General features: G+C 45.6%; 1 protein-coding gene across 1 annotated transcript in view; it reads left to right on the top strand.

The window, feature by feature from the left end:
• LOC121588267 (afadin) overlaps window positions 1-13,689 on the top strand; it is a 59,664-nt gene that overhangs the window by 28,376 nt on the left and 17,599 nt on the right. The window contains exon 7 of the mRNA XM_041906001.1: window positions 11,620-11,972. Coding sequence (XP_041761935.1) covers window positions 11,620-11,972 — 353 coding nt within the window. The remainder of the gene's footprint in view (window positions 1-11,619; window positions 11,973-13,689) is intronic.

Raw genomic sequence — 13,689 nt, forward strand, 5'->3', positions numbered from 1 at the left:
GCGCCGTGTATGGCGTTATGCATGTGTTGACATTTCTCATTTCGTGTGTCGTGACTGTGATTTCGGAAAGTGCCGCACTCACCGCACAAAAAACAACCCAACTCCAAGATGCATGATATTTACGATTTAATTTTCTCTCTCCGTGTATTGTCCAAAGAAGCCCTTTCATTTTTTATTTCGTCGCCATAATTAGCTTTTCCATCGTGTACCTTTATTTGTATGAAAGTGGCGAAGTCGTTTTTCAAGCAACTTGATGCTTGCCACCATATTAAGACGTGGGAATACTTCACACTTACACATTGCTTCCGCACTACACGCTTTGATCCCATTTGCTAGAAGTTAATTATGTTATGCCGCTTGCGTAAAATGTCCGTATAAGCACGCATAATTGCTCGCGTTCCTGCGGCGCAATGGAGACGCCCGGTCGCTGATGAAGCAACACTTTTTTTTGCACCGACTATTCCCGAGCGGAATAGGCAAAATTCTTTATTAGCTGCGCTCCACCGTGTTGCAGAACGGTATTAGTATACCACTTCCTTTCACTCATGCCTCCTGCCCGACTTCATGTTTTACCTCCTGCTCAACTTCTGGCGAAGAATGGGAGTTGAGTTGGAAAATTAAATTTGCTTGGCTCTTTATCGCGAAAAAAGGAGCGAGCGGGAGAGAAAACGCGTGTCGATCCCAACCGCTGGTGCGAAGGGTAGAAACAAACTGTTTCTTTTTTTCTTTTTCTACAGAAGCGCTTTTGTGTTACGCTCTGACGCTTGATAGATTTTGACGGAGAGGTATAACTTATTACAAACAAAAAACAAAACAAAAACGTAGAAGCGTGATTAGCTTTTACGTGTAACCGGTTTGATAGATGTTGGGTTTCAGAGAGAAGGGTTAATTGATTTATGAGTGGTATCGGTGGAGATTTCTGTTGAGAACATTGATTAACAATTATCGAAACATCAAATATGAGTTGTTTTTCCAGGGGTTGTCCAAAGCACAGCATGAGTAGAGCTGTTAAAGTGCTTATCCAAGTTTTCGTGTTTTAAATATTGATTTATTGTTTTTTACAAGCAAAAGCAAGAGAGAAAGTTAGACGAAGTAATGTCTTTTTTTTTTAAATAATATATTGCTCTGACATGACATTTAAACAGCATTTAATATCGTCCTTCCCATCAAGGCTCGAGCTTAGCAAACATTTCCTGAAGATTTAAGCGCTCGATGCTTATCTGATTAAAAAAACGTCCGTTCACCTCTAACTACTTCCCTACGACGCCCAGCCTTCTTCTAATGGTGCTAATTATCATCGCGTGCAAAGTGTTCCAAATAGAACCCACAACGACGACGAGGGCACGGTGGTGGCGTATGGCTTTAATTGAGGCTGCTTATTTAGTTTTGCTGTGCAAAAGACGCGAGAGTGTGAAACGCTGTGAAAAAAAGAAGGAAGGAAGAATGTATAAATGTGTGTGCGTATATATTTGTACTTTGGGCCAAAGTTTTACACGTGATAATTGAAACATGAGCAAACAGTGTTCCACGGTATTCAATGAAAACTTTTTCTGATGCCTGTAGTTACACTAGCGAGTTCGTTCAACCCCGGAACAGAAAAGTTAAATTTGTCCGACAGTTTCTTCCTTTTCTGTGCATGTGTGTATTCTGGCTGCACAATAAGAGTTAGCAAAGCAACAGAATTACATGCGGTTGTACGTATTTCGGCACGTTACGTGTTTGTGTGTACCCAAGTCAACTGGAGAGGGCAAACAATGCTCTAGTATACGGAGGCTCAAACGGCTTGCTCCAGGGATGGACCATGTTTTTTTTTTGGTTTTTGTTTGTTTCCTCTACACTGGTTGCCACTGGTGCATGTGTGAAGACACACCGTTACACGTTGCATCCGGTCATGTACACACCGCACCGGTTCGGTGTCGAGAAGAGCGCGACAAGCGTTGACTATTCGCCGCCGGGCATCGGTGTCCATTATTCATAAGCCCCGCACCTGGGAACCGGAAGGACCAGAAAACGATGATCTTGCAGTAATGGTACATTAAACTGGGCCACACTGCCAGCAATTCCCATGTAGACAGGGCCTTAGCCTTTGGTTGCGTTGTCTTGCCATTCAGATATTTCTGCGGTCTTGCCCGCGTTACAATCTTCACAGCTCGTGAATAAAGTTGTGCCATTCTCTCACTCACTCACACACACTTTCTCTCTCTCCCCTTTACTCTCAAGAGACAAACAGTGCTGCGGAGTGTGCTGTTTACCTTGCGGACATTAGTGTGACGGATTTTTTCCGCATTATTTTCCTGTTTCCTTTGGCCCTGGGTTGTCTGTGGTGCCTCGGCCAAACTCCGGTATACGCTGTGATGTCGCGTTCGGGGCGCAATATATAGCTTTCCCCGTTGTGTGATACGGGAGAAGAAAATGTTCGCTTGCTTCGCGATTGTGGTTTCTTTGGTTCGGGGTCTCGCTAACAACCCGATTCGTATGCATGTCAAACGAGATGACAATAAAATATACATATGTATATTCATGCGAGCGTGTGACGACGTTACCTTCACCGACCTGCCCGTATCATAGACGATTTTTTTTGCTGTTGCTTTGTTGTGCTGCTATCGCTTTGCTACCTCCTTGCTGCTTCTCGTTGTCCTTGCTTCAGTGCCACTGGGACAACGGACTCGCCCCCCGAAGCACCACACACGACCTTTCACCCTAGCCGCGCGTCATCGTGCTGAGCTTCTTACCCAGCGGGGCCACCTTTTGCGGACGAAGTACATTTCCTTCACCTTATCGATGGAAACAAGGAAGTTGAAAAGTTCTTGACGGTGTACGGACCGGTGGTACGGTTTTGCTTTGGCTGTGTGCCCTATGCTATCGATTTATGTATAATGTACTCGGTGGTAACAACCACCGGCTCACAGCATTATTTACCCGTGAGTTGTCGGGCGGGTCCCCTACCTACGTTAAAGCAAAAGGAATGGACGCTGATAGCGCAAACACAAGACAAAAATCGCCTAGGGTTCGTATATTGAGGCACAAAAAGCACCGACAGCATGTTTTATTTGCCCGTTGCTGTGCATGTTTCATGGAGAATTGTATATAAATCAAAAGTAAATACGCGTGAGTGGAAACAGAGCCACCGGTAGTAGCTCTCCCGGTGATGTAAAACGTTGAACGCTCAATTTGCATCATGCGAAATCGTTCTTTATCCTTCAGTTCTCTCATAGTACTTCAATAAGTTTTTGTGTAATCATTTTCGTATCGAATTTCCCAGCGTTCACGCTAAGACGGTCCCAGTGATTGTTCCATTCTTTCAAATAGTAATACAATTGTCCATTTCAAACAATCTCAACTCCATCAGGCTAATCCGCACAACAACCCTTATCATAAATGGATTATGTCTCTTTTCGTTTCATTTTGCTTCGTTTAACTTTACTTCGATTGGGATGGAAGGGAAACATGGAAGCGAAGAAAAAGAGGAAAATGCAACACACCGCTTAAGTTCGGTAGATTTTTCCGATGGAGAAAAACGAAGAATGGACGACCGGACACGGTTGCATTATTTCATAAAAAAAAACCTCACTTGAGAAGAACAGGACCCGAGCGAAGGTATAAAAGTATGGAATCAGAATGGTTTCTCGGGTTTGCGGGGGAAATTTGTGGGTTTGTGCTGATTGTTTTGGTAAAAAAAAAGTAAAATCCCCCGCGATATCCGTGTGCCAAGAGCGGTCCTTGCACAACATCGGTCAGCCGATACTAACACAGATGCAGCAAACACGCATCAGCTGTTCGTTCAGTCGCATGCCGTCCGGTGAGTTGTCAAAGTCCTCGTTGTTGCGTCCTCGCATGTTACACTAGCGAGATGACTAAAACGGTAACGGATCAGTTGTACCATCCTCGTCAGTGCCATGTCCCTTTGGTCCCCACTGGGCTGTGTTCGGTTCCGTGTTCGTGTAGACGGTCGAGCGGTTGGTTCCTAGCAGGGATCACGAAAAATGTCAGTAAATGTGGGAGCGTCAGAACCGTGACCGTCCGAGAACCGGCGCGACAGACATCAAACCAGTAATGAGGAGAGGAAGTGGGTTTGCGTAAGTCGCCCTTCCCCACATCCACTGGGAAATATGTTAAACGTACACACACACGCTCGCACACTATATGTATGCTATATCCATGTTGGGCAGCACCGTTTAAACCATCGTTCGACGCCGAGATTCAAATATCAACGCCAATCCACCATCCTCCAGTTGGGTGGGGGGACTGATGATTATATTAAAAAATGGATCCTTCCATGGCCGTGCCAGCTTCCTTGCTCACTTGCCTTCCATCTCCATCGCCAGTCACAAAGACTTTACCCCGTACCCTAGCGTGTTGGTAATAGGTCCCGAATGGGTTACTAAAATTACTTATCCGAGTTTAATTCCCCGAATATCGTAATCATTCTTGCACGTAACACAAAACACGTGTGTGTGAGCACAGCTGCGGTGTGATGAAACAAGGTTGGCGGAAAGGGAAATGGGGATAGTTGCGGGGTTAAAATTTGACTTCTTCTCGTTCCTCGCGTTTCCTTGCTGCTGCCTCCAGCCGTGCCTTTGCCACGTTGTTAGACAACAGAGGATTGGAGCGGAGGGTGGTTGTCTTCGCACTCGACGTCAAACGTTCTTTTGTTGTCGATTACTACCACTATGCTGTTGGGCGTCGTCCTCCTGCTTGTGTCACCACCACTAGCTCGTAGTTCTATGTTTGCTGCCTTGGGAAGGGAAGGCGTGTGTGCGCTCGCTCTCGCCCCCTCAAATGGCCCAAAAGCGTGAGGACAAAACGAATGTGTGCGAATCTGGGTACTTCAATGCTGCGCGAGACACCACCACGCACACACACACATACACATAATCACATGCATATCGCTCTATAAGAAGGGCGAGAGACACCGGCGTGTAGTGTACTGGACGAGACTGAAGTACTCTCAGAATGGATGGCCCGTGAGAAGGAGGACTGTTTTTGGGGTCTCGGGAGGAGCCGGCATTATTGTACATATGCTCCTCTGTTCTGGCAGTCATTTTCTCACAAATAAACACACACACACTCATCAAGAGTCGAGTTCATGGAGTGTGTGTATGTATGTGTGTTGGTAGGGTTAAAGGATAATAAAACCCGGAAAGAAACAGCTGTGGTCAGTGGCGGGCGGAGCTTCGCTGCCATCGACGCGGGAGGTCTACGGGCGCTCTTAACGCCTGTGTGCGCGAGTGTGTGCTCGGGTCCTCCAGCGAAGTGGGACGCCAGCGGGCAAGGTGGTCGTTCGGTGGGTGTGCGGGGAGGGGGGGCACACGATCGGTTTTTGTGGCCGGCAGCGTTGTGGTGCTTTTTTGTCGAGTGCAGTCGGTGTCGGGTTTCTGGTACGTTTAGGTGGTGTTGTGCTCCGGCATTTTGCCCTGTGCCGCGGTACGTATTTTCAGTGTAGATTAGAAGCAGGTTGTGCTTTGGGTTGTGTTGTGGCCGAGACTTCGAGCTTCTTCCACGCTCCATCGGCCAGGTGCTGCTGATGTAATAATAAGAGACCAACAACGATCTGCTAGAGGCGTGAATGGCGGCGTGTCTGTTCGTTTGATGATTCGTCACCGAATTGAAAGTTCTACATCCTTCAATACAATCGAACGTTGTGGTGCGGTGGGTGGTATTGCTCCCCCAATGATAGTTGGGTGAAAATTATCCATCAACTGAACGGAATTTATTGACAGTGATTATCCAGCCGGGGGGTTCTCGAGATCGATCGTCGCGAGCCGGGGTCTATGAGAAATAGTGGACAACATAAACCACAGCACGGACAATAAAAATGGCGCAACAATGGAGGAGTATCGAGAACGATTTCACCCCCCAGCCAGCTTACACACACGTCGACGCCGGACGATGGAGAAATGGTTTATCGATCCGACTGCCCGACCATAAGTGCAACTCTCTCTCTCTCTCTCTCTCTCTCTCTCTCTCTCTCTCTCTCTCTCTCTCTCTCTCTCTCTCTCTCTCTCTTTCCTCCGTGTCCTTTATACTTTCCGCAGTGTGGAAGCGTTGAATTACTTTTGAAGTTTCTCGCGGCTTTGTGCACTGTCCAAATGGCGGTGGAGTGGGGAGCAGAATGCCATTAGCATAAGCTCCTATCTGTGGTGCCGGGAGCGAGCAGAAAGCGAGGAATGCGAGGGTGATATCGGCTGCAGGAGACGTAAAAATCATTTGTGGCAGATAAGGGAGAAAACCACCCCTTTTTTCGAACTGAACTGGTTTCCCGGAAGTGACTGGGTGAGGAAAGAGGGTGGTTGTGAATGTGAGATGTGTCACGGAATTTAATCCCCGCCGATAACGGCATGCTGAAATAATAAAAGGGCGTACCTTAAGTGCGTATGCGCTGCGCCAATTCATGCCTGATGGTTCGCTGCAATGATTCGTTGATTAATGCGCTTCCGGGGAGGCCTAGTATCAAACCAACCAACCAACCAAGAGCGGATTACTATATCAGTTGCAGTGCAATTCATTGAATCATTTTAATCTGCCGTTGGATTTAGCACAATTGATTGTTTCCATAATTAAACCGAAAACAAAAGGCTTTCTCGTTAATGCTCAATGGAAGCCTAAAGTTTAACTGATTGATGTTTGTTAATATGAAAAGTGTATTTGTTATGCTACTCACTTATTGATTGTTGTATAGTTCGTTCACATAAATTTTATCCATAATTAGACCACAAAGGAACAAAGAGGGTGAAACAATCCATTCCAGACATCGGTATGCCATCATTAATGTAAGGTCAAGTATAAATGTTAATCAAACACCAGTCGCATTCAACTTGACGTGCACGTCAGCAAGGCCTCCAAAACAGAGATAATAGTAGAGAAAGAGAGAGGGGGAAAGAGAAAGAGAGAACGGTACCGTACGAAAGGCATTATTAATTTTACGACGTTCCCGCTTGCTGCTAACCTTTGCACCTTAGAATCAATTTCGTTTCCAAAACGAAAAACGCTGACACCTCCCTCCGTCCTTGTCCGCCGGTAAGCAGCATTGTGGTGCAATTAGTTTCTTGTGTTGTCGCTGCCGTTGTTCCTACCCTTTGCTCCCCGTTGCCCACACCCCAATCTCTGCAGGTGGTTTGCTCGAACATAAATTCCATTGCTTGACGCCGTCTGTCACATTTCCCAAGCACAGCACAGTGGAGCAGTCTGTGAAAAGCGCTGCTGTGTGTGTATGTGCTATCTTGTTCCACCATCACCACCAACCAGCCAATAGCACACTCCACTCCCGGTAACGGTTTGCCACGAACGCGTCACTCCTCTCGATGATGCTCCTTTTTTCCAGCTCTGGGCCCTTATCTCTTTCTGCCCCCTAGCGGTCGACTCAAATGCTTTAAAATGATCTTTTTTTGTTCTTTTCTTCGAGACGCTGCTGTAGTGCTTCCCGAAGGGGAAACAACACCATCACGCACACGATAGGGCATGGTACAATGGTGCAAGGTCTTCTTCTAATGGGGGCCAGGAAAAGATCCGTCGTTCGATCGGTCTTATCCCAATGCTCTGCCCGCTCACCCTTGAGTCGAGCGTGATTTTACTACAAACACGAAGCAGCCGGCCGCCTTTCAAGATGCTTTGAAGAGTGTGTGTGTTTGTGTGTATACACGTGAGTGTGTATGTGTTTGTGTGAAAAGACCAAGACTAAAAACAACGGGATGAAAAATCGCTTCCAGTCAACATAAGTGAACTTGATTAATTGATGAAGATAAGCACTGGGAAAGCGAAGGAAAGCAAAATACGCAGCTGAGAGTAGGAGCTACTGCTCTGCTCTGCACCACCTGTCCGCCCTCTGTCGTAACCCAGCACCCACAACAGGAAGGAATTGTAATTCTCTGCCTGCCCCCCGGCAGCCCCCCCGGTGATCCACACGGAAAGATAGATCGATTGCAGGAGGCGAAAGAACAGCCGGCAAATTACGCCTAATGTCTTCCCACAGCGTGCGTCGGAAGATCCTGTTAAGGGGATTTCACGTTCCGAAGAAAGTTTTTTTTATTACCTTCTTGCTTCTTTTTCTTAATTTCATCTTTTCCTCTCATCCCGTCCCGTCCCATTCTACGGATGAGGTTTCGTCTGTCAGAACGGTGGTACCGGGCACAGAATAGCGACCGACCGACCCCTAAACACGTGTGTGCCTGCTTCATCAGGGTGGCCGGGTTTTCCTCTGTGCAGTATCTGTGTGTCTGATGTGTGTGTGCCTTGCATTCATAAGCAAAATGACGTCAGCATTTTCTTGGTGCACACAGCATTTCGCATAAATATCCCATTTTGCCAAGATACGGCACGCTGACGTCCGTCCGAACGGATGAAGGGAGGGGGTGGGTGCACGTTGTCCTCTCACCGAATCCCTCCCCACACGACCCGAACGATATGTGCCAATTCTAATGAATCTCGTAATGCGCACTGTAAACAAAAGCTCTACCAGCATGATATATCGGTAACGAGGGATAAGGGGGCGGAAAGGAAGCTAACCAATAATGCATCGTTGGTTTGGCCGCTTCCTCATTTGCTCCTCTCTTCCCCTTCCCGCTGTGGATGTCTTTCCGAAGGTTCACAAGCGATGGAGACGCCCGGTACCGCAGACGTGTGAGCAAATCACATAAACAAACAATTTTCGCTACGAACGTGCGTCGTCTTGTTGTTGGCGAAAGAGAACAGTGTCAGCTTGATTGTTGCTGAGAAAAACGGGCATCGAACAAAATGTCTTTTATATTCCGAAGTCTATTATTTCAAGCAACCTGGTTATTTTTAACGATCGTAAAATGGGAACTTAATTATGAATCTGCCGACTAGCAGACCTGGAAACGTGGTATTAGTGATATAAAAAGCAAACTCCTTTTAAAGCTTTTATTGATTAATTTATATTTCCTCTTTACCATTTACTTACTGCGGACCGTATCGAACGTGTGTCTATATGGCCATGCTTAATAGCCATCTAAGTTCGTGCGTCGTTGTTTGGTGTTTCAACTTCGCTGTATAATTTGTGATTATAGTGGTCATTTTTTGTAAGTGGGTTTAATATGGTTGCTCCTCCTATCTAACAATAAAGCCACTGTGGAAAATGTTGTAAGCAGTAACTTAACCATCCCGTAGCGATATTCGTAAAGTTAAAACTCGCTTGAGAGCCACAAAGATTCGCTTTTTGTGTGGGTGTTTTTTTTTTTGTTCATCTCCTCGTAAACTTTGCAAAACCAGAGCTTCTGATTTTCTTCATGTCGGTACGTATGTGTGTCTGTGTGTGCATGTGTGCTTATCGTTGTGTTAGCTAGCGCAGTCGAGAAGATAATAGCTAAGGGTCATCCTTGGTGGCGCCATACTATATCGACCAATCTTTGAAGACGGTGTTTTCGTGTTCTCAAACACAGCCACAACAGCAGTAACAGCAACAACAAAAACGGCCGGCGAGCGCGGCAACGAAAAAATAGACTCAATTTTTGTCCTCTCCCCTCAACGCGGGGGTTGGGACAACCTGTGGCGAAGTAATGTGTTTTTCTTCGCCGGCGTACCCACCCGGCTACCGTTGGGGTCGGTTCCGCTCGGTCCAATCGGTATCGGATGGCTTTAAGGAGCGCATGATCTTTACGTCCGGCACGACATCTCACACGGGCGGCATCACCGATGCCCTCGCCCCACCCGGATTCACCCGGATTACCATTATCGGTCACGCCGATGGTCGCACGAAAAGCTTTTAATAAATGTTATAGGATTTAACGAAGAGACGCTACCGTAGCAAGGAGACCCACATGCTTCGGGCATGATTCTTTGTGGCTCAGCATGTGCGTACGACGTACACGCGCCAAAAGATCCGTGTAGCTCCGGCACTAAGCTGTTCGGGTTTTGTTTTTCCTTCTTTTTTGCGGTAGGACCGGGAGGGGGACACAACCGTGTGTGGCGAAAGGATTACTGGAATATGGGATATCAATGTTTTGCTTGCTGTGAACACCACAGGGTGAACGCGATGCGACGCAGTTCTTGCTTTTGTGTGTAAAGGTGACGTGTTTGTGTATGGTTTCAAGGCGTTAGTTTAAGTCTTTTGTAGTAGGTGGCTCGTTTCGAGCATGTTTCGATGTTCGGAGATGAGTTCACCCGTGAAATGTTGTTTTATAAACTCTTGGGCACGAGGTTGAATCTTATTTGTACGCCTTTAAATTTAATATTCCTACACGACATGTTAATGATTACAATTGACCTCGGATTCGGCATGCCTTATCTGTGTGTTTTTTTTATATAAGCTTAGCAATCGATAAGATTTTATGCTATCAACTTTTATTATATAGTGGAGCGCCGTTTATCCGGGCTTCTCGGGACTTGACCTCGCCCGGATATGCAAATAAAACGGATAATGAGTCAATGACATATTTTATCACCAATTTTTATTTTTATTATTTTTATTTTTATTATTTTTATTTTTATTATTTTTTATCACCAACCAAAACCATGGAAAAGTTATCCAATTTTGTATTTAAAATTAACCCAGTTTTTATTAACTTTATGTTTTTCCAATGAAAATATTTGAAATTTTCCTTGAACTATCGTGTCTTTTGTTATGACAATGTGCTCTTTTAACCGCTTTTTCAAATATCTTCCTCATAATGTCACCATTGTATTGAACTGTCGTTTCTCAACAGCTTGGATAAACGGACAGCCGGAAAAAAGGTACCTGGATAAACGGCGCTCCACTGTACTTATTTTCGTGGGTACTTATTACTATGGGTAATGAAATAAGTCACTGAAAGCCAAGCCCAATAGCGGTGCAGGCAAGACTTGACCGACAACGGTTGCCAAAGAAAAAGTAGAAGAGGAAGTTATGATTTATTTGTTTATTTATTTATTTCTTTTTCTACGAACATATGTGTCTTGCATTTTAGAGGTTGAGACAAACTGAGTACCTATTAGCTATCCTACACCTAATCCCTCAATAATATGCATTATAAGTATCTAAAATGACCAGCAATATCTTATATTAAAAAAGTAATCATTCGTCTGCATCTGGTATAAGCAAGTTCATGCAAAAAGAAGAAGCAATCCGATGCAGTAGCATCTACATCATCTTGTAGTCGAGTGTACGAAGAAGAAGCAGAATTTCTAATAACGATTTCGAGGTCACGATCAGTGAGTGTTCAGACGCAACTTGGAGCTCGGAGAGAGTGTTTAATTATGAACAAATGTAGTAATTAGCAATGGGCAGTGTGGAAGCAAGATACTGTTTCTTACCGTTCGAGCGGAAAGTTGCCGAGATGAGGAAACGTTGAGAGAGCGGTAGGGAGCGATTTTTTATCGTTTATGCGCATACAACTTTGCACAACCACTCTCGAGGCGATTTGCTTTTGAACGATGACGGCCGGTTACGGTTAGCTACTTCTGTACCAAGAAACAAACACGATCTCAAATTCCGGCAAACGAGTGATGGCTTACTTACGAAACCAGTGTGCTGTTGTTCTGTTGTAGACCATGTGCTTAACTTAATATAAAATGGGATTTTACATCTTATTCGTTTCACACATATGCGTTTCAAAATATAGTATATTATCCACTCGTTATTGCTCTTGCTAATATGATTTTTTGTCCTCATTCTTGTTTTCGTTCCAGGTTCGATCATGTTTCACGTGCGTCGCCGACCCGCGGACTCGCAGCCGCGAAGACGGAAAAAGAAACCGCTGGGCGTATCGAACGGTGGCAACAATATTGGCGGCGACCGTGAAGGCCCTATGCTGATCGAGATCACGCACAGCGGCGACGGTGGCCGGCGGGTGAAGCTGGGAAGCGAACCGATCGAGGTCGGGTCGGCCAACACTAATGCGCTGCAGCTGTTCGGTCCCTCCATCCAGGCGCGTCACTGTCTAATATCGATGCACGACGGTGTCTGTACCGTGACGCCCCTGCACGCCGACGGAACGACATTTGTCAACGGCCATCACATCCAGCAACCAACGATACTGCACGTAAGTAGTAGTAAACGCCCGGCAGTAGTGCGATTACTTATCAACCAAAATGGTGTTCAATGTAATGGTAAAGGTTTGGAGAATTCTAAAGTGAATGTTGTGTATAAAACGTGGCATTTAATGGGATACGAAGCTTCACTTAAAAGCTTTATATGCGCCGTTAACAGCTCATAACCATAACAGTTTGCTCGTTTTTGAACAGTGAATAAAACTCGTCTTTCACAACACTCGTAGTGGGCTGTATAAGCGGTGTTGAATGATTATACGGTTGAGATGCAAAATCATCCCGTGCAACCGATCTCGTCTTAAATACACATCAACGATTTAATTTACATTAAGCATCATCAACCAAATTCCAAGTTCAGCTCTATTCCCCCTCCCGCTGCCTTTCACTCTCCCAGCATCATTTCTCGCTTCCACTAATGCCAGTTGATCCCCGGATCAGGACGAGAATAAATCATTGATGAAATGGATGGTCTCACAGTGTGGTGCGGCTGGGAGGACTATCCCTACGTTCCTATTCGATGAAACTCAACGGATGATAAACATTGTTGGAGGCGGCAGGTGGCATGGCGTTGGTGGTGTGATAGATACTAAGATGACTGTAGCAGCACAGCGGCAGTACCTTTTTGTTAATCCCACCTTTTCGTTTGTGATCGCCCAAAAACCGGGAGCGCGAGACGGGGGCTGTGCACTGTGATCGAATGCGAAAAATCCCTCCTCGAACCGTTTCCCTTTTAGCTGGAAATTGCTCGATTGGAAGATAATCTATCGCTTAAACGTTTCACGTTGCATGTGGGACCATTCAACCGATTTTTTTCCTTTTTTGTTTTGCTACCGGTCGGCTGCGATTTGTTCTACCGACAGTGTTTGCAAAGGATTAGCTTTCTTCTTCCTCTTAGACTTCTTTTGCCATCTCGCGTCGTCCGGCGAGTGTGGCAAGGGTTTGATCTGATTGAATATTCCATTCCCGATGCCGCCTCGATGCTCTCCAAAAGCATCTGGTAGACGATGTGCGAACGGTTGTGAAAGATCGGACCAAAGACCGATGGTATTACTTCGCACGCGGGATACGCTCTGCTACCTGTGCCTTGGAACTGGAGCAGAGAAGTGTGCTGGTGGTGGCGTTAAATAATTTATATCGATGATTATGGTTCAGCGTGACGTGGCGTGGCGATGGCAAAGAACAGTGTTGTGGATATGGTTTCGCAGTTAATAGTATGCCTCGGTTCTATCTCGCACGTTATTTCTGTAAATGGACGCGCGGGATGAAAGGTTAGAGTTCACCGATAGACACACGGACAAGAAAAAACATTTCCTTGCTGTCTTATCAACCCCAATCGTCCACATTCCCGGGACGTTGTGATTGAGTTATATTTTATCTGTATTTATTATGCAAATAAACCCAAATCCGTCGGAGGAGTGAATTTATTGATGATAGAATTTGCTTCCCGTGAGTGTTTTTGGTTACATCACTGCTCAGACGCTTGGAAACAGTATAACGGGTACAGGGTTTCCTCGTTTTATCTCAAGAACTTGGGACCCTTGCCGAATCGATGCTAAGCAATGCCAAGACTTCGGCATGATAATTGAAAACGTTGATGGTACCTGAATTCATAAGACGCAATGCTGAATTTTTGGCATTTCTCTCGCAACACACATTTGTACACTCAGGACACACAGTTCGATATATCCGTTTACATGTAGAAGCCTTGAT

Source organism: Anopheles merus, chromosome 2R (assembly GCF_017562075.2).
Source record: "Anopheles merus strain MAF chromosome 2R, AmerM5.1, whole genome shotgun sequence".
NCBI classification, from domain to species: Eukaryota; Metazoa; Arthropoda; class Insecta; order Diptera; family Culicidae; genus Anopheles; species Anopheles merus.